Genomic DNA, 23641 nt, shown 5'->3' on the forward strand with positions numbered 1-23641 from the left:
ACACTCTGGACTAGAGTGGCATCTCGAATCCCTGTGCTGGTTTTATTTCATGCAGGTTGCTGCTTTGTTTTGTCTGTCTGCAGGTAATACCTGCTTGACCCCACAGGACATAAAGTCTCTTTTATAAAGCTTTTAGTAGAGCTGCAGTGTCACCTCTATTGCTGAGAACCCTGTTTGATTTAAGAGAATGACTCTTTAAACCGCATGTATTCAGAGTTTAAAAGACAAACGACAGAAAAGGATCAGCTAAGTAAGCGCACTCATATTTTTTCAGTAGTCGTCTTGTCTTGTGTGTTTTGTGCATTCCTTTGCTGCTCCTCGGACACGAGGCTGCCATAGGTCACAGGGACTGGGTGGAGGTGGTGTTGGTGGTGGGGACTCGCCTGTCTGAGCAACAAGGGTTGGTGGAGCATCTATAAATCTGCCTCAGCTAGTTTACGAGAGTTTGAGGGACGTTTTTTCACGGGGAGCAGTGAGGGGGCTATCTCAACCTGGCCTGCACAGAAGAGCTTTTGTCAGGAACCACCAACACCTCCACCTCCTGCTCCCGTCCATCCACCCAAGCAGCAGTGAGCATAGCCCCCCACCCCCACCCCTCATGATCTCTACTTCTGGCTGCTCTGCACTCTGATGAAACCTGGGGCCGTATCTGCAGGGGTGCTTATGTAACCAAAACATCACAGACACCTGGCGGAGATGAAAGGCGTCCGGCTCGTTTTTCACCCGCACTATTACCGGCTATTTCCGTGCTGAAATGTGCCGTAATAACACTCTGAGACCTCTGCAACTCCAGAGATGGGAGGCCCTTTCAGCTCTTGTAATACAGTAGGTGAGAGGCCACAAATACTGCAGCCATGGTGGCGGTTGTCATGGCGACTTGAGCCCTTGATGCCAGTGCAAATCTTCCCCTGGCTTCTCTGCTTAGATCCAAAAGCAGGATCCTGGGCTGCAACCAACGCTGAAGAGGATCATTTTTTTTCTCTTATTCGCTCATTCCTGCCAATGAGCTGATGATGCATGTCGGGGTAGAGTAAAAGCCAGCTGAAATGGCACGCTCAGTCGAGACTGAAGACTAATGGACTCATTCAGTGCAGCCAAATGTTGTGCGAAGAGGATAAACAACCTTTTTGGCTTTTTTCTCTCTCTCTCTTTCAGGCTGCTTTCTTCCCGGCGCTGATATAAACAGATGGGAAAATGAGTTTTGTTTATCATAGGAAACAGGTGCTTGCATGCACATAATCACATGCCATACACAGAAGAATAGCCCCCCCGTGCCCACTTGTGGCTCGGAGAATGGGCTCCAGCTGGGCATGGTGTATGTTTCACAAACGAGTGTTTTGAGCGCCCTTACAGGAGCCATTCATCTGAGGATATGACTGTTCACGGGGGACAATGAGAGCCGATAGGGTCCCTGTGATTGTGATAAATGAGCTGACACAAATTAGAGCATGAGATGCAGGCTAATTACAGGAGATTTCAGCCCCTTTAAAGTAATAGCACACAGGTCCACAGAAGGCAGCCCACTGCAACAGACAGACCTCCACGAGCCCTGCTGTCATAGCGAGGGGGCTTTTTTCTGTGTGGTGTGTGTGTTTGCGTGTGTGTGGTGTGTGAGGTCACGAGATGCACATTTTGAGCGCATGCGAGCATAGGTGTGAGAAAAGAGAGGAAGGCTTTCCTGCTTGTTTGTCAGCTTGTCAGATATCATACTGGGTGTTTTTTCTCACCTCCGTTACATTGGAGCTCACATTAAAGAAGTGACATCGCAACTTCGTCTTTCCTTCGTTTGGGGTAAGCACAAAAGTTAACCTTAAAATAATGTAAATTGACCTTTTTTCTGGCCTGTGAGGACAATAAATTGCATTTTGGTGAGTTTTAAAATATATTTTTATGGTATCTGAGTATTCTGAGTTGCGATAGTTTTATAGGGAGCCAGTTTCATGCATACAGAGACTTTTTCAGACTTTAGCAATGTTTTACTTTTCATATAAAGCTTTTGTGACTTACAGAAACATATATGGTAAGAGCTGCTGGATCATACTGCTGTATGCACTGATCAGTTTATTTAATTCTTCCATTAAGGTGATTTATTGTGTTTACAGTCAAAAATAATCAGTCATTGTTTTCAAACTGTACGAAACTCTTTTTGAGATCATTCAGTCATGACTGAATCTGAAAACTGTCTCCTGTCTGCATAGCTAAATCATTCCTACATACGTTTGCACTTGAGAACAGCCGTGGCAAAAGCTATTCTTTTTTCTGTTTATCTATTTAACAGAAAGATGAAAGTGTTAAGAAGCAGTTTTATTAGGTGTTGCCATTCTGAATTTACAGTAACATCAAAGCACAGGGGAAAATGTTGCATAGTCGCAGTTTCCTGACACCCTTCTGCTGTCACCATTTCTAAGAATAACAACCAGCACACTTTCTTCTTGCTGAACTTACAAACGTGTATCAGCAGGATTGTGCCACATGTTAACTATAATGGAGAAAATGTTTTTAAGTTGGATGTATCTCCAATTTTTTCAATTTACTTACATTTACAGAGTGCAGGCAGGGTGGGGCAGGTGGAGACGAGTGTCAATGGTGATTTGTGTCAGAAAGATGGCCGCAAAAGTGATAGAGAAGATGTCTATGATGTCTAGAAGTGGCAGAGTTGAAGATGTTGAAATTCTTATTGAGAGTGACCAGGATGGACAGGATTAGAAATGAGTACACAGTACACGGTTACAGCTCAGGCAGATGATCCACCGTGCTGATAACTGCTTGTCCAGTTCAGGGTTGTGGAATAGCTAGTCTATCCCAGCTGTCACAGAGCAATAGGCTCTAGCTTTCCCATGACAAATTAAGAGTGAGTCATAGGTTTGACACAGAAACGTAGACAGCCATTCACACCTACACCCCACTAGTAACCAAAGCACCCACAGCAGGGCCCCAAACAATCTGCAGATTCAAAACCAGAACCTTCCTCTTGTGGGATAACACAAGCCACCCTTTTCTTCTTTCGTTCTTCAAACTTTAAGGGTTAGCTAAGCGGATATAGTGGTTTATTATACAAAAACTCTTTTCTCTCTTATTTATATTTGGATACATTTGGATGCGCTTTCGTAAATTGTGTATCAAGCTACCAGAATGTGTGGCCCCCTCATATCTGATAAGGATCCTGCATTATTGGTATTCACATCAAGCTATGCAACTTTGATGAGACTGGAGTGATTGTTCCCTCTAATTTTCCATGTGTATTAGCCAACGCACAAACTCCCTGAGCGGCCCCTTGGACCACTGTGAGCAACAGGAGACGTGTGCACTGTGGTCATCAAATCCATCCAAATTACATGGTTGATTAAAATAATCAAATTACAGCATTTACATTTATGTTAGACTACTTTTAATTAACTGCTTTAGCCTACTTACAATGAAAATGAAAAAAAATCTTGTTCATGACCTTTGTAGTATATTAACACTATTGGAAGTAAAAATAACTTGAACTCCAATTTTGAAAACACAACTTTTTTTTTTTTTTTTTTTTTAATAAAGCTCTGACTTGTATTATGAGTCTGTGGTCTGGGAGAGAGTCTGTAACTCTCTGTCTGCAAAATACAGTATATAATGACCAGTGTTGGGCAATTAATTATATAGTTACTTCTTCAAAAAAGTAACTGAGTTATGCAAACAAAGTTTTTTGCAGCCGTTTACCTAAAAATGCAGCCAAGGTGTTTTTTAAATAAACATTTAAAACTATTTACAGAACAATCAGCTGTTCTGCATCAAATCTGATGCCACACAAATTATTTGTGCCGCTCCAAAAAATCATTTCTGTCCACTATGAAATAAAGGAGAACAACAGCCTCATACCTGCAGGCAGAGTTGGTCAAGTTACTTGAAAAAAGTAATAAGTAACTAATTACTGATTACTTCCCGCCAAAAGTAATCCCATTACTTTACTGGTTACTTATTTTCAAAAGTAATTAATTACTTAGTTACTTAGTTACTTTTTAAAAACACGATTTACAACTGAATAGGTGATAAAGCAATAGATCTTTCAGCCCAATTCTACTTTTTCTGCATAATCCATCATACAAAATGTAATCAAATGGAAAAGTCTCTTTTTAAAACTTGTTTTATTAGTTTTAATCTTTTAACTTTATGGATCAAGCAAACATTAAATTATATGCAACATTCTCTGACTGGAAGAAATTTGTTTAATATTTAAACCTATTTTCCGCACATTCCAGCACATAAAATAAAATATCTTTTTGGTGTTTACACTCAGTCTTTCAAATAGATGCAAGTAAAACACAGCAGAAAATAAATAAAGTCAAAGACTAGCGGTCCTGTTGCTCTATTTTCACCTGTAAAGTAGGGTAGGCGGAGGTTTACCCTGGTGCAGGTGTGCTGCAGCGGTCAGTGGAAGAATCTGCGAGTTTCTCTGTGAATTTCCCATTACGTTGTAGCGCACTCTGTGTTTGCTTGGAAGTTTAGGGTTTTTTTTCGCTCTCCCCACTCCATATATTATCCATTGTTGATCTGCACACAGCTGTTGTCACAAACTTCGCACTCACTTAGGTCACTGTCATGAGACATTCTCGCAAAAAACTCACGGTTTTAGTAACGCAGTAACGCAGCGTTCCTACGGGAATGTAACGGTAATCTGATTACCGTTTTTGCAATAGTAATCCCTTACTTTACTCGTTACTTGACAAAAGTAATCGGAGATGGGCAGTAATGCGTTACTTGTAATGAATTTGATTTAGTTCTTTTGTCTCCTGCTCAAGCTGTGGTTTGCAGTACAATGTTGAATTTAACACTAAAAAGAGTGTAATAATGAGCGCCTCATGTAAAGAGGACTGGTAGCAAACTATTTACTGATTCTGTTTGGGAGGTAAAGTTTTAAATGTAGTGACTTTAAGTTAGTTATTTAACTCATGTCATCAGAAATGATGGCCAATGTTGTAAACTTTATGCACAAACAAATATGCTAGTCTGTAATTTCTACAGGTGCACAGATGATGTTAAAATAACTCTTTTTTTAGAGACTGTTGTACTGTACTTTATGCAGCACATTTGTGGTGCACTTACAGTATACCATAACAAAGCGTCAGGTAGCATATAATTACTTAGGCTTCCATGATGGGACAAGTGCAAGACAAATGTTGGTGACTGGTAATGTTTCATATGTAAATGTATGTGTTCATTAATTGATTCAGAAAAGCTGGTCACAGTGATTTTAGCTGTACCATCTTTAAGTGATACGAGAAACTTAAATATAGATGTTATACATTATATATGATATCATAGATATTTCTCGTTCGTCTAGACAATTGTCTGTTCACACTGTAACTTATAACGATTGCATTTTTGTGGTGTCTTTTATTAACTTTTATTAAAAAAAATAAAGATCACTTTATATCAGTTGTAAATGTGCAGAATAAATGGAGAAAAAAAAATAATGCCTTTTTAATGATATTTTGTTTTACGCCTGGCATTAAGTTATGCTACAATTAACATTTCTATACCCTGAAAAACCGACAGAAAGTTGAGAGAATAATTTTTTTTCTTCATATTCTACTGTTTATTATTATTTTTATATAATATTTTTAGATTTTTAGAATTCTTGTTTTAATTCAATTTTTTAATTTATTTTTTGGCTATTTAATTTTTAAAATATTTTCTTTCTACTCTATTTTTTTCCTTTATTTTATTTTGATACGACGATGACGTCGCAGATTTCTAGCAGACCGTAAGCGGGCGTGGTTAGAGGGTTTTAGTTGGGCCAATCAGGAGCGCCTAATGTTAATGAGCTGCAGGAGTCGGTGTGGTGAGCGGTTCTCCGGAGTAGAGGAGTAGAAAGCTGCGGACTGGAGTCAGCTAGATCATTGCGTGTTTCTCTGCATATGAATCTCTGGATGGCTGGTTAACCGCACAGGAAGAAGAAGAAGAAAAACTCTTAATAGTGCCTCCGGTTATTCCGACGTGCCGCTGTTTGTCGCGGTAAAGCGGATATTTCTCACTTTAACTGGAGTCAGAAAGAAAAGCGGCAAGATGAAATACAAAGTAAGTGAAGCGCCGCGGGCTGGATTTGATGCTACATCTCAGTTTTTTGTGTTATTAAGGCTGGATATTTGTTGTGTTGTTTAACCTGGATAATGACAACAAATCTTGATGCTGTCGGAGACTTCTTTTTGAGTCGACGTGAATGTGGAATGTTAACGCTTCTGTATTCGTGGCGGTAATCACAACTTATTTCAGTGAATACATCCGGGTTGCTTTTTTCTTATGAACTGGTTAAAAAAAGAAGGGGAAACTGCACTAATGACTTGCTGAAATGTGCCTTTTTTGTTTCTGCTTGATGTGTGTGTGTGTGTGTGTGTAAATGTGCTGCACAAGTCAGTATGCGTCACTTTAAATCTGCAGGTTACGTTTTCCATCACAGGGGCGTAAAGAGAATTAAAATGAAAACAACTTTGAGGCCCCCTCCTTGGACTCACCACTACATTAGATTAGACAATGTCAGAAAATTGTATTTTTTTGAAATCTAAAACCTGAAGATATCAGGTTATGACAAAGAAATTTGTGACAAATACACATTACAGGAGGTGTAATTAGCAAATACTTAGAGATATTGTTTAAAAATGTTTTTAAAAAGGAGTATTGGGTTATGAAAGTGGTTGTAAAAAAATAAATAAATTAAAAAAATATATATCTTTAGAGAAGATTCATGGTAGTGGATGTGGAGTGACATTACATTGTTGTTTGGCTTGGCTCCTTGGAGATCAAAATGCTCAGCTAACCGCAGGTCATTTCCACAACAGCTGAAAGCCCCCCGCAGAGATATTTAGTTTAGTGCTATAAATCTGTGATTCTTATCCTGTTTTTGATGCTGTGGATGTTTTATGGTAGTGGGTTTTCTTTTGTGAGTAAAGCTCGCTGTAATGTGGTTTAGGATGCTGTAAAATCAGACCAGCTCTCAAACAGACAGAAAAGACTGTTGTTAATGCTGTCAAATGCAGTTACTGGGATTAAAAGGGAAAGTCACCTCTGCATCATCGGCTACAACCACAGGTCTTTACATCAGGGTGTAGACAATTGGAGGCTTCGACAGTGATGGATGGAACAGCTGGATGTCACTTCATCAGGAGGAAGCTTTGAATTTATTCTGGATGTGATTGCATTTTAGCACTTTTCCTTTGCTTCATGTTCTTGGGTCTGAGGTCTTCCTTCCCCGTTAAAGGGGCAATAGTCTTTGTGAGGATTTTGGGGGTTTTGAGGGCACTTGATTCAGTTTTCACTGGCTGTTTTCTGATGTGTGAAGTAGCTGTTTGCCTCAGTGTTGGCTGGGATTCTCTCTGCTATGAGGTTTGGCTTTTTTTCTTCAGTCTTCTGGTCACTCTTCAGCAGATTTGTGACTGGAGGGCGTGCTCGCTGCATATGTGCGTCATGCTCACTGACTCATTGTCCTGTCAAGTACACAGTTCACAGAGCCAAGGGTGATAGTTTGGGTGTGAGGCCAGAGGAGGATTTGAAAGTGGGGAAATAACTTCGAGCATGTCTCCACGGTCACTGTATTCACCCTGAACAATGAGACTGATCAGTGCATGCTCATAAATATGATAAACACCACCGTTTCAGGCCGCTATCAGCCTGTAGGGAGGATATCTGTGCAGTATACACACTCCGCTCTCTGACGTCTGACTCCTTTGTTTGTCACATTCAGAAGATAGCCAGAGCACAGAGATCATGTAGACGGCGCTCTGTGTTTACAATAAACATATCCACGTTATGCAAGGCTGTGGCAGAGGAAAGGAGGGTGGGAAATCAGCCCAAGGCTCCGGTTAGGTGACACATTTCACGTCACTACTGCGATTATCTAGTTTCAGCCGGTCACAGCTCTACTGCATCACATCCCGACAGCCACTCGATATTTACAGCTATATTAAGAGCGTCCCTGTCCTCGCAGAGTGGTAGTGTTTCAACACATGCTTAACAAGCGAGGCCGACCCCTCCCCGTCATGTGGTTCACGTGACCTGAGGTGAGGCGCCGCGGTCTGATCAGACGCCTCTAGAGATGGTTTCCAACAGGTGTTCAGGTGTGAAACAGAGTGCCTTTTTCCATAGGTCACCAAATGTGTGTAATCCCCATGATGATCCTCACAGAGGCGGAGCTCTTCCAGGGAAATGGAGGACAAAGAAAGATGAGACATAAATTAGTATGAAGGGGACCTATTTTGCTTTTTCCTTATTTTCTGTCTTGTCACTGTTACAGAGGCGGATGGTTATATTTTTAGTTTCACTTAATGAGGTCTGTGTTTAGTGAGTAATCCCTGTGAGCCAAAAGTTCGGGCTCTAAACGCTCAGATTCAGACAGTTTTTTTCTACCTTTGGGTCTGAGTGATGTCATAGAGCGGAGATATTCCTCTTACAGCCACCACAGTCACACAGCTATGGTTCTTAGTACATAAAGCCCCACCCACCTACAGTTTGAGCCTTCTGTTTGTGAGGGGCAGCCAGTCAGAACAAAGTTGGCCTCAAGGGGGAGGAGCTAAAACAGCTCGTTTCAGACTGAGCAAAGCTGTTCTGTAGAGTTCAAGAACAAAATATGGAGATAGAGAGGATCATGAGAGATTCAATTTGCTTATTGGCTTGGAGATACTTCGCATACCATAGTATAACGACTGGAAACAGGAGGAAACTGCCAGCCAGGCTCTGTCCAGTGCTAACAAACGCCAACAGTAACGCTAAAGCTCCATAATTAACCTGCTGCTTTTGTGATAACAGGTAAAAACGATCAACTTCTTTAATGCTTTTGAGTTAAAGCTCTCTATATGATGCCTTAAATGAAAGATGTCCCTGCTGGAAGTTGGACTTGGACATGGAGAATGTACTTGCCCAGAACTGTCCTTTTAAAGGGTCGTGACACAGTTTTAAACACCCAGGTCTCATTCCTTTGTAGCTGATGTAACCGTTGTAGAAATAGCTCCACAACCAGAGTGAAGAGTGATTAGATGAAGCCAAACTCTGGCCCAAAATGTGCTTTTCAAAGTGTTTGTATTTTTTTTTAATGGGTTCAGGTTCTAGGCAGTCAGCCAGCACTGAAGGGAACAGGAGGAGAGAGCATAGCAGACATTGTTCTAAGAGTGAGGAGGAGGATCTGTGGTGCTGAAAGGGCCTGCAGAAAATGAAAAGGAGAGGAAGTTGCGGGAAAAACGAGAGGGCAAACAGAGTTGGCTGGATAGTGGGGGTCGAGCCGTTGGGGTGGGGTTGATGGGAGTCGGGGAGGTCGAGGAGCGCCCCGTGAGAATGAGTGCATTCCAGGCGATCGTGCATGGGAAGGTTGTTCAGAGGATGCACATGATTGTTTCAAGGTGGCCCTTCACATTGATAATGAGCCTTACAGCAGGGGTTCTTTTCTTTTCCCAGCTTGTTTGCTTACGCAGGGGGTGGCATTGTGTAGTCCTTCCAGAAAGAGACATTTGTATTCTTCTGAAAGAAATTCCTTGAGAGGAACCCAGTGCCCTTTTCAAGAGAACTCTGCAAGTTATATGCACTTAAGCATTATTTCACATTGCTTTTTCCCATCTTAACTTCAAAGCATTTATTATTCTGTGCCTGCTCAGATGTCTGAACAGTGACATGTAGCTTTTGTAGCCCATGTGTGTCAGCGATTTCCTGTCCCTTTGCCCAACTTTGCTCCTGTGTAAGATTTTCAGATAGTGCAAAGAGCTACTCCCCCAATGTCAATGAATAGCGACCCCCCAACCTCCCCTCTCTGCACCCTCGCACCGTGAGCCAGCCATTAACATTTGAAAACAGCCAGCGGGGAGACAGACTACAATGTGGACTCGTTTTAGAAACAGACTCACCAACAATGCAAAGAACCATTTCCACGGTTGAGCTCCTCCTTCCTTCCCTCAAGGAATGCCAGCTATTTCACAGGGTCATCCTTCAGGATCTAGTGGGCTCCCGTCAACTCGGTTCGACTGCACGGAGAGTCTGTTTAATAGCTGAGCTGACCTGTGTGCGCTCTGGATATGTGTAGGGTAGAAGCAAAGGTCCTCTAGCAGGCCGACAGCATCGTAGTTTTAAAGCATGTGAGATTGCATTAGTCTTCTTTGTCATGTGGCGAAGCTGAGCAGTGTGTAGACAGTCGTTTGGGGGAAAAGCAATTATAAGAAGCTGCTGTATACAGGTAAAAAAAGAATACTAAACATTGCTAAAGGTTTTAAATAAAGAGGTCAAAGTGTATATAAATTACATGAATTCAGAGTACTCTAAACAACCCATTGGAGGTTTTTATTCGCTGTCCCCCCCCCGCTCTGTATGATGGAGGATGATATGTCCAGTACAGCCATCTAAGGTAAATTTAACTGTTTGTGAGTGCAGAAGCCCCACTCGAAGGGCAGCCAATCAGAACTTTGTTATAACTTAGTTCACCCAATGTCTGTTCTAGACAGTGGGTGAACTAAGGGGCTACCCCATGGTGGAGTCTAAGATCATTATTATTTTTTTATGCATGAATCATGTTGTTGAAATAAACCTAGTAAGTCCTCTTAAACCACTTCCTTCATCCTTTTAAACAGTTACTCATTCATTTCCACACACATCATTTTCAACGCTTTCCCTTGAGCAACGGCCACAGAGACGTGGATGCGGACGAAGAAAAGCAGAATCAAAGAAAACAGAATCTGAATGTTTTTCTACACAAGATTCGTCTATGAAAGTTGGTATAAAATGAAAAGACGGCTCATTTTGGGAAAACAATCTGAAGTTTACGATCGATAAGCAAGATAACTTGACATATTCATATGTCATTAAACTTCTTTTTATCAGTCAGGAAAGTTGATGTTTATTAATGAAAATATTCCTGATATTGCCTTTTTGGATTTTTTTTTTCCCCATTTGTTGGCCAAAACAACCCATAGCTGTTGGTTATTGAATCTATTTGACATTTCATACACCAAATTATCCATTCAAATATAAAAATAAATATATATATATATATATATATATATATATATATATATATATATCTCATCTAATCATAATGAGAGTATCCCTTAGTTTAAAAAGCACTTAATCAAATGCAGTAAAGTGTTAAAAGGGGGAATCTTTCTCCTTTTATCTCTGATGCCCTTCATGTTTCAAAGGGGAAAGATGGCAGCCTCTGTTGTTTGGGCTGTGAGATCTTTGTGTGGCGTGAAATCGAAGGGACATTGGAGTGAATCTCCATCTCATTGACTATTCCTATATGTAAAACCAATCAATGTGGCCCTGCAGAGATACCCCGAAACATATTTCACATGTCGGCTAATGCCCCCTGGAGGGATTAGTGCTCTTGTCTCTGGGGGTTACTATGATGCACTCATGTACCCTCGCTTGGCATCAGCACCAAGCTTGGAAGTAATCCACAAGTCTCCTTTGCCAAAACTGAGCGTCTGTTGGCTGGAGGCCCCGTGAATACCATTTGTATTCACAGGACTGTTGTACATTTGTGTTGCCGGTGCTCCTCGACCCGTTTAGGTGCAGTAAATTATATTTTCAGGTCAAAAGTCGGTGTCAAGCTCGCAGTTATTCACCGCTTTGCTCAGGCGCTGAGCCAGACTCGCGGAACAGTTTCCTCTCATAGCCCTGGATTGTCCTGGCAGAATGCAAAAGCTGCACAAGCCGTTACACTTTTGAGAGAATATCTCCAGTTTCAGGCCTAATTATAGGTAAGGCTCCAGGACCACAGCGAGGGAGTCCAAGATGTGACAAGATAGCACAAGCTCGGTGGTAGCCTGGATCTATCTGGGTCGTGCAGGAGCCAGGAAGCGCTGCAGGCTAAGGAGTGGGTCAGAAACGCAGGAGATGTCAGGTTACCTTATAGTTTGTGTGACAGTAAAAAACAAAAACAAAAAAAAGACAACTGAGATGAATGGACAGAATAAGGAGGAGCCGCGGGATAACAGTCATTTTACCCAAGACGTTACACAAATCAGATCATTTCCTGTGACCTCACCTAAAGTGGTTGAGTGTTGCAGTTGAGTCCTGCCCACGTTGTATTTCATCACAGTTTTTACTGCTATAAATTACTGTGAGTGCACTCAAAGTAAACAGAGTGGCAGACGTACTGCCGCAGGAATGAAGAGACTACAACAATGTAACAAAGCATTACTGTTTTAATAACCTTAACATTAGAAGCAGAAGCTGGGTGAAAGCCACACCCCCTTAAATCCCTAATCTGCATTCAGTGACCTTTTTTATCTGCTTTGGGCAGCAAATAACAACTAATAACAGTAACTAATAACATTCTCATTACTATAATGATGAGTCAAATTTCTGTAAACCTGGTGAAGTGAAACCCAAAATCGACAACTCCTAAGTGTACTGGTTCTCTAACAGCTTTATTTAGCTCTTTAGCTTCATGTGGTTATCAGTTTTTGTGACATTTGGACAGTTTTCAGAGATATTTGTACAAGAAGCAGTCGTCCATTGTGTCTAGTAGTTAATAGTAGAAAGAAATGAAAGATGATTTTGACTTAAATAAAGGATCAAACTAGCTTGGCAAAAGGCTTTTGGGCAAACTTGTAAATCGTACGATTTACAAATGTGTCTGGAAAGCATCTCAGTAATCCCAGGTCATGGCAGTCTTAAGAGTTTAAAAAAACAAAAACAAGTATCTGGACTTCCTTAAGTTTACCCCCACTAGGGTTTACATATCTGGGACTCTTCACCTTAACTTAAGAACACAGACAGGAAGGCGTCCAGTTATCTTCTTTCTTTTCAAGATCCTAAGATTATTACTTTTCCACAGTTCAGAAGCACTTGAATGATTTATATCGAGCACAATTCTTAGCAAATGCATCTAGAGAGGAGAAAGTAGCTGAATGCAGTGAAAATATAAAAGCTTTACTGTTGATTATGAATGTGATCGTCATCTCCTAAATAAGAGTGAAACTGACATTTTCCAGGGGAAGGCCATGATTGTGACACACTTTTCATCATTCTCTGACTAGACAGTTCAACTGAGATATTTTTTGAGGATCTGAGGTTTGTTGGAGCTTGCGGCATCATGGCACATCACATCCCATCAAAGCTGCAGCTGCCATGCTGTTGCTGTTTATGTTTTAGGGTGTGGAGATTTCCTCGCAGCTCGTGAATCATAAATGAAGGAGAAGGTGTTGGTGGTGGGGGTGTCATATTTACACTGTGGATACAATAGTCCTTTTTATTCAGCGCTTGGCAGGTTGAATTTACCCTTCTTTCCACATCTTCTGGCAGAATTAAAGTCTTTACACAAGAAAAATGAATGTTTACAATCAGTCACAAAGAACCCCTGAAACAGTTTGTTCTAACCACAAAACTAAAATAAGCTATCGATTGATTACATGCAGCTACAGCGCCCAGTTGCACTGTAACTGTGTCGTAACCGTGTATTGATTTACACTTGCTTGCATAAGATATCAATCATTGCGAAGCTGCAGGGAATGTGCTGGGTCACGTTCCCCTGTGTGCTGGCTTTAAATGACACCGGCCTTTTTCGACAGGATTTTCTCAGAAATAGCCGAGGTGAGATTTCACCGAGCCTGCTGTGTAATTATGTTAATACACGGCCACTGGCAGGGCTTGTAAGGAGGCTGTAATCAGAGGGTCAACCTTCCTGAAAACTGTCCAAATGAAGAAATTACCATGTACTCTGAGCTCTGAACCGCTTCCCATGAGCCCTTCCTACCCAGAACCCAACACACGGCCCATTTATTTGAACTGGCTCTCACCCGCAGCAGGCCGCGCTCTGAGGAACGGCTTGTAAAAGTCATCAGGTCCTCATTACCGTCATTACTATAATTATTTTCTATATTTAACCATGCAAAATGAGGCCAAATGAGCGTGTACAAACCACCCCGGGACACGTGTTACAGTGGTACGGCCCTAATTGTGGCACCAGTGTTCTCACAGTCAGAGCGTACCACTTTTTTTGGAGCAGGTTGTTTGTTTGGGCTGAGAACGTCCTCGTCGCTTTGAAAGCCGAGGCACTCTCATTGCTGTGGGGACGCGGGTTTCTTCTATGTGGTGTGGCTGTGGCAGTAAGGGAATTCAAGTATTTGTGAGCTTGTTTAGCCAAAGCCACCTTCATTATTATTAGACTGATGTGTACCCCGGAGAGGCAGAGCCAAAACCACCCAGAGAGCTCTTACTGAAAGCAAAGGTGGGGCCCTTTTCAGCAAGTGGTGAAGTTACGTAAGGGTTTTTTTTTTTTGTAAATTTCGGGAAAGGTCAGAACAGGCTCGCAGATGGGATGACGTTTTAAACTGCTTGTGTTCAGGCAAGACACTGATGGGAAGAGGGGAAAGAAAAGCCTTGGTGATGTAGAGGTTTGAGTCAGAGGGGATTCAGACAGACTGGACAAACTAGGACAGACTAATAAAACATACCAGATGGGAAGGAGAGCTGTTTTAGTGCCACATGTTTTAAAAGACAGTAAACAAAAAACAAACATGTGGAAATAAAACAAACCTGTCAGCCTCAACATTAAAACACCTTCCATGTGAAGAAAAGACATCAACCATCTACGCACCTATGCAACCCTTGCATTGCATTGCAGTGATGCACCCCAATGGTAGTGGTCTCCCTTTTCAAGGCATTGCACCTCACCATGCATTAAAACCTGAATCCCATGGCACTGATCTGGCCCCTCAACTCCCCAGATTTCAATCTAGTTGAGCACTGGAAATGTCCCGGAGCAAGTCAGATACATGGAAGCTGACGTCTGGGTCAAAGCTGTTTAGGCACAGCAAAGCTGGTTGGTCTTTCTACTTGGGTTTAGTCTTTTGACTTTAGATACATTTTAGGGTAGTTTAATTTTAAGGCCTTTTTTGTTTGTCCTTCACATTTTATTCTCCTGTGGTAATGCAGTAGCAGCTCTCTGCTTTCTCAGAGTCCAGACCAGAATTTGCTCACTAAAATACAATTTCTTCTGCTTGTGATTATTCCGGTTTGTCAGCAAGATTGCAAGTTACACCAAAAAACTCATTAAAGAGGTGGAGCACGGGTCGAAGAAATCACCCATAAAATGTTGTTGCGGCTCAGATTACTTCCTTGAACTTGTTAAACAGGACATTAGCCCTCAGCGACCTTCTGCTTACTGTCTGGCTTTAGCTAAAGATACACTAAAAAGTTGTGATGTGGTGGATGTCAAACCTGACACTGATGCTTTTTTTTCTTTGTTTTTTTTACATTAATCTTACATTTATATCATCTTATACATAAACTTGGTAAACTCACCAAACCAACTGTTCAAACCTTCTGTTTGTAAGAGGCAGCCAATGAGAAGAAAAACAGCTAAAACAGCTAGTTTCAGGAAGATGATGATCTGAGGGGCTGTAGTATAATAAGGATTATCTTAAAGTGATGATTCAGGGTTCAAGAAAAACTAAACGTGGAGTTGGGGTCATCACATTAGGTCCGCTCTCAGTGTCATCAGTATAGACTGTACCTGAACAAGGTTTCGATGACTCATCTGAAGCTGTATGCCAATTAAAAGGTCTGAAACTACGCAAATATAGATACATTACATAAACAAATAGATACAATAGTGATACATCTAAGTCACTGCTTCAAGACGATTCGAGGTCATGAGCAGAAATGTGGTACTTGCAATAGGAAGCAGCTGAGCGCCTTTCGCCTCGCTGAGTGATAACTTCCTGGAAGCTCATACACATGTGTGTGTGGATGCAGCAGAAGCACCCCTCTCTGACACATGGCAAACACACGTGTTTACAGGAGGATCAGTGGCAAGCGATGGAGTCTCCGTGCTGCGGCTAAGTGCTGTTTATGACGCCCGGTTTAATAGCCGGGTTCACCTGCTCTGGGTGAAGACAAAAACACGACTCTTCCCCTTCTGCATCACTTCAAAAAGGGCCCGCGTGTAGCTGGCAGTCATTACAGCCGACAAGCTGTTTGTTTAGTGTGATTAAAGGTCATGTTTGGTGTCTCGCATGACCCTTCACATCCCAAATACCATGCTTGAAATCTGCTGTGGCTCACTGTTTTTCGACTCAGATGCTCTTTAACCGTTCATTGATTTATATTGCATGAATCTTTACAGACAAGCTGCGGCACTCTAATGCGAAGTAAACTGCAGCGTGTGTGTGAAGAGGAGGGTGTGAAAATGTGTCAATCAGGCTGCTTCCTGTTAGGATCTCTGTGGTACCAGGCTCACCACAACGGATGATACATATATTTATATATATATATATAATATATAAGTGTTCATGCTTTTTTTTCTACAGTATCACAGTCATGTCAGACTTCCGCAGAATCCAGATGCAGAAGTTTACTCACAGCTTCCACTGATCACTAGTTATTAAAGTGCAAATGTTTGCAATGCTTATCAGTCTATTAGTGATCCTGTGCAGCCTCTGGGAGCTGGCAGTGGTACTGTGATTATGGTAGCTTCTACTATTACCCCTCTTTGTTTTGTTAATATTACCTTTACTTCCTCATGAACTTTTGCATAACTGGAAAGAACAGCAATAGAAGGGGAAAAATCAATGTGTTTTAAACTTCACTAACACCTGTGACGGGTGATAAGTGAACATCATTTTTGGTAAAAGGCTGGAGTACCATAGACACTATCACCCCTTGGTGTATGAAATATACTTTGAAGCCTCCAATTTGGTATTTGTGGCTGTTTCAGTCATGAGTTTCTTTGTTTTTAAGAAAACACAACGTTACTTACATTAGAAGCAGTCCTTAGAAACACTGTAACCACCTGTCATCCAAGAGAGCCACACCCCTAAGTTTGTATTACTTTAAGCTTTGATGGCAGTAAAACCAAACGATAATACACAAAAGCAGGTGAACAATCAAAGATGCCACACAGGTATATGTGTCATCATCTTGCCTAGCGACCTCTTATCAGTAGGCTAAAATGACCAGTTTGTGGCGTTTATGCACCTATAATGTTATTTTAATTTCACGACAGTAACATTTAATTTGTATCTACAAAACATGAATATTAGGATATGTTTCATATATGATGATACCATCATGTTGCCAGGCAACCATATAATGGCAAGCTAAAATGACTTTTCAATAGTAGAGCAGGGCTTGGGCTTGGATATTGCTGTACAGCTATTACAGAGAAGCGAATCAGCCACAGAGACCAAAACAGTTTCTTGCAGCAGGCTGTAAACGTTTTTATTTCTGCTGTAAAGTTGGACTGTCTTTTAATAACAGAGTCTGTGGGACTGACCTTTGGAGCCAGGCTCAAGTGGCCACTAGTGGAACTGCAGTCAATCACACTTCTTTGTTGGGTTTGTTTTTTTAGCTCTGATGGCTACTGCTTGCATCATAAAATTAAAGTCATAGAGACTTGTGGTGAAATATGTTTTCGATCTGCTAAAGATTTCCCGTTAGGGTTCATTTATGTCCTAAGATTAGTATTAAATCTGCACCGAAGCCTTATTAAAGCATATGTACGAACTACAAAAGGCAGCGGAGTGTGGTTTAGACGACAGATGCAGGGTGACAGTTCCTGTTGCACATTTTCCTCGACCGGCTTGCATCTCTGCAGACTGAAATTGCTGGGTGTGCTCATACTGGTGGTTTTCAGTACCTTTTTCACGTGAAGGCACGGCTCAGTTTGTGATCATGCGCGTATGCGGTCTGCAAAACGGGTGCTTTCATTTCGGCAGCTGGTCACAGTGATCACTAATTAGCAGAGACAAAGGAGCACGATGCGTGCAATTCTGTCTGTCGGGTGATTTAATTTCTCTTCTGAGCATCAAACACAAAGCAGTCAACCACAGCAGCAGACCTGGCCTCATGCAAATACCTACAGCTTTGGCCTTAAGCTGAAAGACGACGACTTATTTAAGATCTAAGTTAAATAAAACCGTGTAGTTTGTCTGCTATGGCTTCCAAATCATCTACACTGTGACCTAATTTAAAGAAAAACAAAAATCTAACCACAGTATGGCTGTATTCATGTCTATCAGATCTTTCATTAGACGGTAGCCACAGCCTTCTATTGCTGATAGAGCAGGTGACACCACAGTAGCCACAAACGACCTAGATCAGTTTTCCTGCTGGGGTCACTTTTTTATTTTACTCTGGTCTTGAATATTAGGCATGCAACATGCAAACAGATCTGCAAAGGACAAGGAAAGATCACGATTCTAGAGGCTGCTCATCAGATATTCACAGCTCTCAACAATAAAATGATAAACTCAAATCAGTGTGTTTGAGCAACCTATATAATCCTATTTTAAACCTTAACTTTATGGACTCTGGACTTTCAGTAGTAATAAAACTGTAAATATTCAGCACTCTATTGTGCTTTCGACTTGTCTTTGTGTCCAAAGGTCGTCCTTATGGGGCACTTGTTTACTCTTTTTGTGTGTGGCTGTTTTAGAGGCCAAAGGCAGTGGAGGAAACGCTCATTCACTGTTACAGCAAATGTTCATAAAAACAACAGTCGCCATTCGTTTTAAATAAAGAGGTCGTTGCACGTGCAAGCGATTAGTTTTAGACTGCTCTGTTTGTGCTTACAGAAGCCCCACCCACCTGTTGTTCTTACCTTGTGTTTGTTAGGGGTAGCCAATCACAAAAGGGTTGGCTTAAAAGGAGGAGGAATGAAGCTAGATAGTTTTCCTTTCATTTTTTACACACAGAGGATGGAGGAAAAAAGAAAGGATGGAGTGGGCGATAAATAAGCATTATTTTTAAGTGGCATGCTGGTATAGTGTGTTTTCCTTGTGAATCAATGAAAAAAAGCAAACACTTAGAGGTTTAAACAATCTAACAGTAATCAAAAGCTTCAGTTCAAAATCTGTGCTGATCTAGACGGCTGTATTTCCTCATATATTCAGACTTTAATTGGAGCGGGAGCAGTCATCAGCATTTTTGTTTCCTCCTGGACAACTCTTGGACATCCAGGTCTGCTCCCGTTGGATGGCATTGACCTCTAGGGCTCATGCTCAAGCTCTTCGCAGCTAGTTAGGTGGCAGTGGGTGATAGTGAGGGTGTAACTGTGCTCTGGGTGTTGCTGGCTAATGGCTCCGACAGCACACTGAGACAATAGCCAGGGAGGCCCGCCCCACAGAGAGCGAGAGAGATAACGATGTTACTAACAGCGAGTTTCACATGGGAACTGCTTGAATCGGGCTGATAGGAAAGAGGAAGGCCGAAGAAGGTTCAAGAAAGCCCCAAAGTAGAAACTGCCACAAAGTAGGCTTCCTTATTCCCACGGTGAACCGATGAAAGGTGAGATACAGAAAGAAGAGATCAGAAAAAAGGTGGAGTGGAGAGATAAACAAGAACTGAGTGGCTGTCCTGTGTGGAGCTCTGTTTGGCTGCTTGAAGTCAGTTTTTAATCTAAATGGGCATGTAATCCAAATAAAAATATCATTTTCATCCTCCAATCAGCTCGTTTCATCTCATGTAAATGTAATCCAGCTCAGAAAGATTATAGCTGGTGCTGACTCGGAGGCAGTCAGAGCTACTTTATCGCTACTGTGCCTCTGTTGGTTATTCATTACATATTTTTTTCATTTTATCGCTTAAGAAGAGTCATAACTGAACAAATAGGAGGCGTGTTGCTTCTTCTTACTGTGTTATGAGGCTCATCTGACTGGTGAAGGTTTTTGTTCATGAACTGATGATTTTGAGTTATTTTAAGCTGTTATAGAAAGTTGTGGACTGGCTTTGTTTGTCCCTAGTTGTTGAGTTTTTGTACTTTTCATTACTGGGAGATATATTGTAGAATACAGAGGCACTGCTACAGTCTTTGAGCTTAAAATGGAGGTTGGATTGGCATTTATGAAGTACTCCTTTAATCTTTTTGACCATTCAAACATGGTGCATAAGCTAAATTTACCCATTCATATGTGTAGGGCTTTAGTCTTTGTACTTTATCCGCCTTACATACTTAACTACATCCACATTAGAATCCCCATGTAGGCTAACATGCATATCTTTGGACTTTTGAAGAAAGCTAAAGTACCTTGGGACCATGCAAGCTCCTCACAGGAAGTTCAACCAGGAGATTTGACTCCAACACGATCAACCTATGAAGCGATAGTGCTAACCTCACTGCACCATCATGCAGCCCAGGATGTCAAGATCACAAGAGTTTGTGATCTTGACATCCTAGATTCTCTAATCTAATGTGATCGTTGTTGATTTTCTGAAAAGCTAAAAACAAAAGTAAAAACCAGATAATAACCACTCTCCTTTCCCACTTTATTAGATGTTAAAGGCGCACTTGAGCAAGCCGCTTATCCACTAATTGTATTCATGGACTTTGCATTGATCGCTGTTGCGCCTGGTAGTTCCCAGGATTTAAAGTTGTGGGCATCAGGCAGTTGAAAAGGAGTATTCATGCTCAGTTAACTCCTTCCGTGGTTGAATAAAGGCTAAAGGAAGAAAGACTGAGGCAATTAGTCTTAAATGCCCCTCTCAGACACAGCGGCACGCTCCGGGGCTTTTTCTATCTCCAAAATCTGCTGTTTTGAGTCATTATCCCTCAACCCTCCGTAGACCTTTAGATAGCTGTGCCCTGAAGCACGAGCTGAGCTGAGAAAATCCCATCAAGTTCAGATTTGGTTTGAAAGACATCTGGTGTGGAGCTGCCGACCAATGGCAGCGCAGCGAGTTCACCAGCATGTCATTCACTGGAGTATTTAAAACCTGGCGTGGCAGACGGCAGTCATGTGTAGTATTAGGTTAGTTTTGATGCTTCAGATAATAAGTGATTGATACTGTTCTCATGATTGTTGCTGGAGCTCGTTAATTCAGCTTCCTCTGGAGCTTTTTATTAATAAAATCCACAAAACTTCTATATGAACGTGTGGGTTTATGGGTGCGTATGTGTGTGTAGGTGATTGTTTTTTTTTTTTTTTTTTCCTTTGGTTTAGCATTGTGTCCTGCAGATAACCCGCCTGTAAAACCGCCACTGTTGTTTTTCCACTCAAACCTGACAAACAGCACGCAGCAGGAGCGAACAGCTGTTGTAACCACGTGCTTGTTGTGTTATAATTAAGCCGACACGTATCTAAACACAGTCTGACCTTTGCTCCCGCAGAACCTGATGGCCAAAGCGTTGTACGACAACGTGCCGGAGTCCCCCGAGGAGCTGGCCTTCCGGAAAGGGGACATCCTGACCGTCATTGAGCAGAACACAGGCGGCCTGGAGGGCTGGTGGCTCTGCTCCCTGCACGGCCGCCAGGGCATCGCCCCCGGGAACCGCTTGAAGCTGCTGATCGGACCCATGTTCGAGGCTCAGTCGTCGGGCGCCGCCGCCGCCCCTTCTCCATCTCAGAGCTATCAGCAGAAGGCTAACTCGGGGTCTCAGGGCCTCTACCAGGTGCCCCCGTCCCTCCAGAGCCCACAGCAGCAGAGTCAGCAGAGCATCTACCAGGTCCCACCGGGACAGGACGTCTACCAGGTCCCACCGAGGAGTACTCTAGCAACTGATAACACACCAAGCAAGGTGAGACAGAGCTCATCAGTCAATCTGTCAGCTAGTTTGGGTTTCCTTTATTGACTCAGCCCAAGAAAGATACATCACTATGGAGCACAGCAATCAATAGTGACCATCTGATTTCACTGATTAGTCCTCCTTTAAAGCAAAGTTGAGGGCTCATCAGTGAAACCACCTGGTAAGATGATTGGAGAGAAAAACTGTTATTACTGAGTCGTACTTTTTTTCCTAGTGCGCATTTTGCATTTAAATGCACTTTTACACACTTTCATCTGTAGCAAAGGGTCGCACATTAATATTTATCAGAGCGTCAGAAGAAGAGGAAATAACAAAATGGAAAAGGTTTAGAGTAACAGAAATCGGAGTCTGGCCTGTTCCCCAAACTCTGGATATTTGGGATCACATTGGATTTCTAAGGTAACATCAGCTGTGGCGGGTGTGGGAATGAGATGTGATGGGAAATGGCATTTGCGCGTTTACACCGTGATCCGTCAGGCTCGGCTCTCACCAGCGCGCGCACGGAAAGCAGAAAGGCCAAAGAGGAGATTGCAGCTCTGCCATGCGAAATGTGTGCAGGGTGTGCCGGGCCTGGCGCTCACCACAGAGCAGGGTAGTGTTTTTGTGCACGGCTCCCATTTGGCTTTATTCCTGTATTGGCACACTGTGTTCAGCAGAGCCAGTCTAACCCGCAGAAAGGCTGCGAGTATGGAGAGAAATTGTGGAAAAGCAAACAGTACAGAGCTGTTTTTTGGATTTTGGTGGAGCACAGCTGCATTTAAATGCTTTAAACATGGTCACTGGCAAACACACTGGACTTGGTCATTTGCAGTATAGCTATATATACACAATTCTCCAAACAGCGTATCCATGTATTCATCATTTTATGGCCTAGATCGCATATCATTTAAAGTATATATCTTAATTTGCCTGCTGAAAAAAGCATTTACTAGTCTTAAATCACCTAGTTATCAGTTTATCAGTATTTATACTCATAATTATAATCGAATTATTATTATTTCATTGTCATTTTAATTTCTGCACCAAACACTTTCCTAACTATGCGGTAATAAGTCTTCTCTTGTGTTCGGTGTCTCCAGTTACCGATACTGCTGAGCCAGCTGAAGCCTTCTTTACTTGCTCTTGTTTTACACCACCAGACGTCTCGTACACTTGATTTAAATGCATTAAACAAGGGTGAGCAGTTAGCATGTCATTACCTCATTACACATGGAAGTCACTGGCAGGTGTGCGCTAAAATACGACGGGAGGAAATTTCCCTGGTTATTCAAGCGTTTAACTAGTACGAGCATCTCAGACCAAGTCTTCCCTTCAGGAGGTGGATGGTAATTACATGCTGAATGAGCTTTTGATATCCCAAGGGCTATTTCCTTTAAAACAAATCAGCCCCAGCCATCATAGAAATGAGCTAAGGTGTTCATTTTAGTGGATAAACAGGCAGCAGGCGCCAGGGGCTTAGAGGACTTACTGTGATTCACTGCACAGGAGTTGCTGTGATAAAGTCAGTGGGAGCCAGGGGGCTGTGGGGAGAGACCTGTCAATCAGACACACACACACACACACACACACACACACACACACACACACACACACACACACACACAGCAGTAGCAGACCTGTCAAGCAACACCTCTCTTTTTCCGTAACAGGCTGCGAGGCTTAGCCGAGGAGCGGTATTAAAAAGGCTTTGCGATAACATGGAAAATGAAATGCGCTCCTAATGAGAGTGTATTTCTGTGCCGTAATCGTGTTATTGGAGAGATTATATTAAGTCTTGGACGTTCGACTGGTCCTCCAATCTGCGGTTATCAAAGCGCTGCAATTTTCGGCGGTTGTTCCCGTCTATTGAATAGAAAGATTTCGGCTGCGTGTGTGTCGGTGCGTCATGACAAGGATCCGCTGTTTTCCAGCGCTGTCTGAATCTTGGACAGAAGCACAATCGCCTTCAGTCGCCACAGACTGTTCCGTTAGATCTGGTTATCTCTAGTGAAACACTAAGAGAAAGGAGAGATATTGTTGGTTCGTGCTCACCAATTAGCTTTCCAAGATTTAAGGAGGAGCACCTCCAAAGCTTGAGTAGACCTGAAGCTCTCCTGATTCAATCAGATTAATTTAACCCTGCATAAAACATTTATAGAAATAATCACACAAAAAAAACCTACA

The 23641-nt window shown here is 42.1% G+C and overlaps 1 protein-coding gene across 3 annotated transcripts in view; it reads left to right on the forward strand.

Moving 5' to 3' along the window:
- The first annotated feature begins 1721 nt into the window (after positions 1–1721).
- The window catches only part of nedd9 (neural precursor cell expressed, developmentally down-regulated 9), a 39085-nt gene continuing 17165 nt past the window's right edge, over positions 1722–23641 (forward strand). The window contains exons 1-3 of one of the 3 annotated variants that reach the window (XM_040019960.1): positions 3297–3309; positions 5865–6054; positions 21062–21469. In XM_040019960.1, coding sequence (XP_039875894.1) covers positions 6043–6054; positions 21062–21469 — 420 coding nt within the window. In that variant the 5' untranslated portion in view covers positions 3297–3309; positions 5865–6042. The other 2 variants (XM_040019962.1, XM_040019961.1) reach the window with 2 other exon arrangements.

Source organism: Simochromis diagramma, unplaced genomic scaffold (genome assembly GCF_900408965.1).
Source record: "Simochromis diagramma unplaced genomic scaffold, fSimDia1.1 OVJJ01000753.1, whole genome shotgun sequence".
NCBI classification, from domain to species: Eukaryota; Metazoa; Chordata; class Actinopteri; order Cichliformes; family Cichlidae; genus Simochromis; species Simochromis diagramma.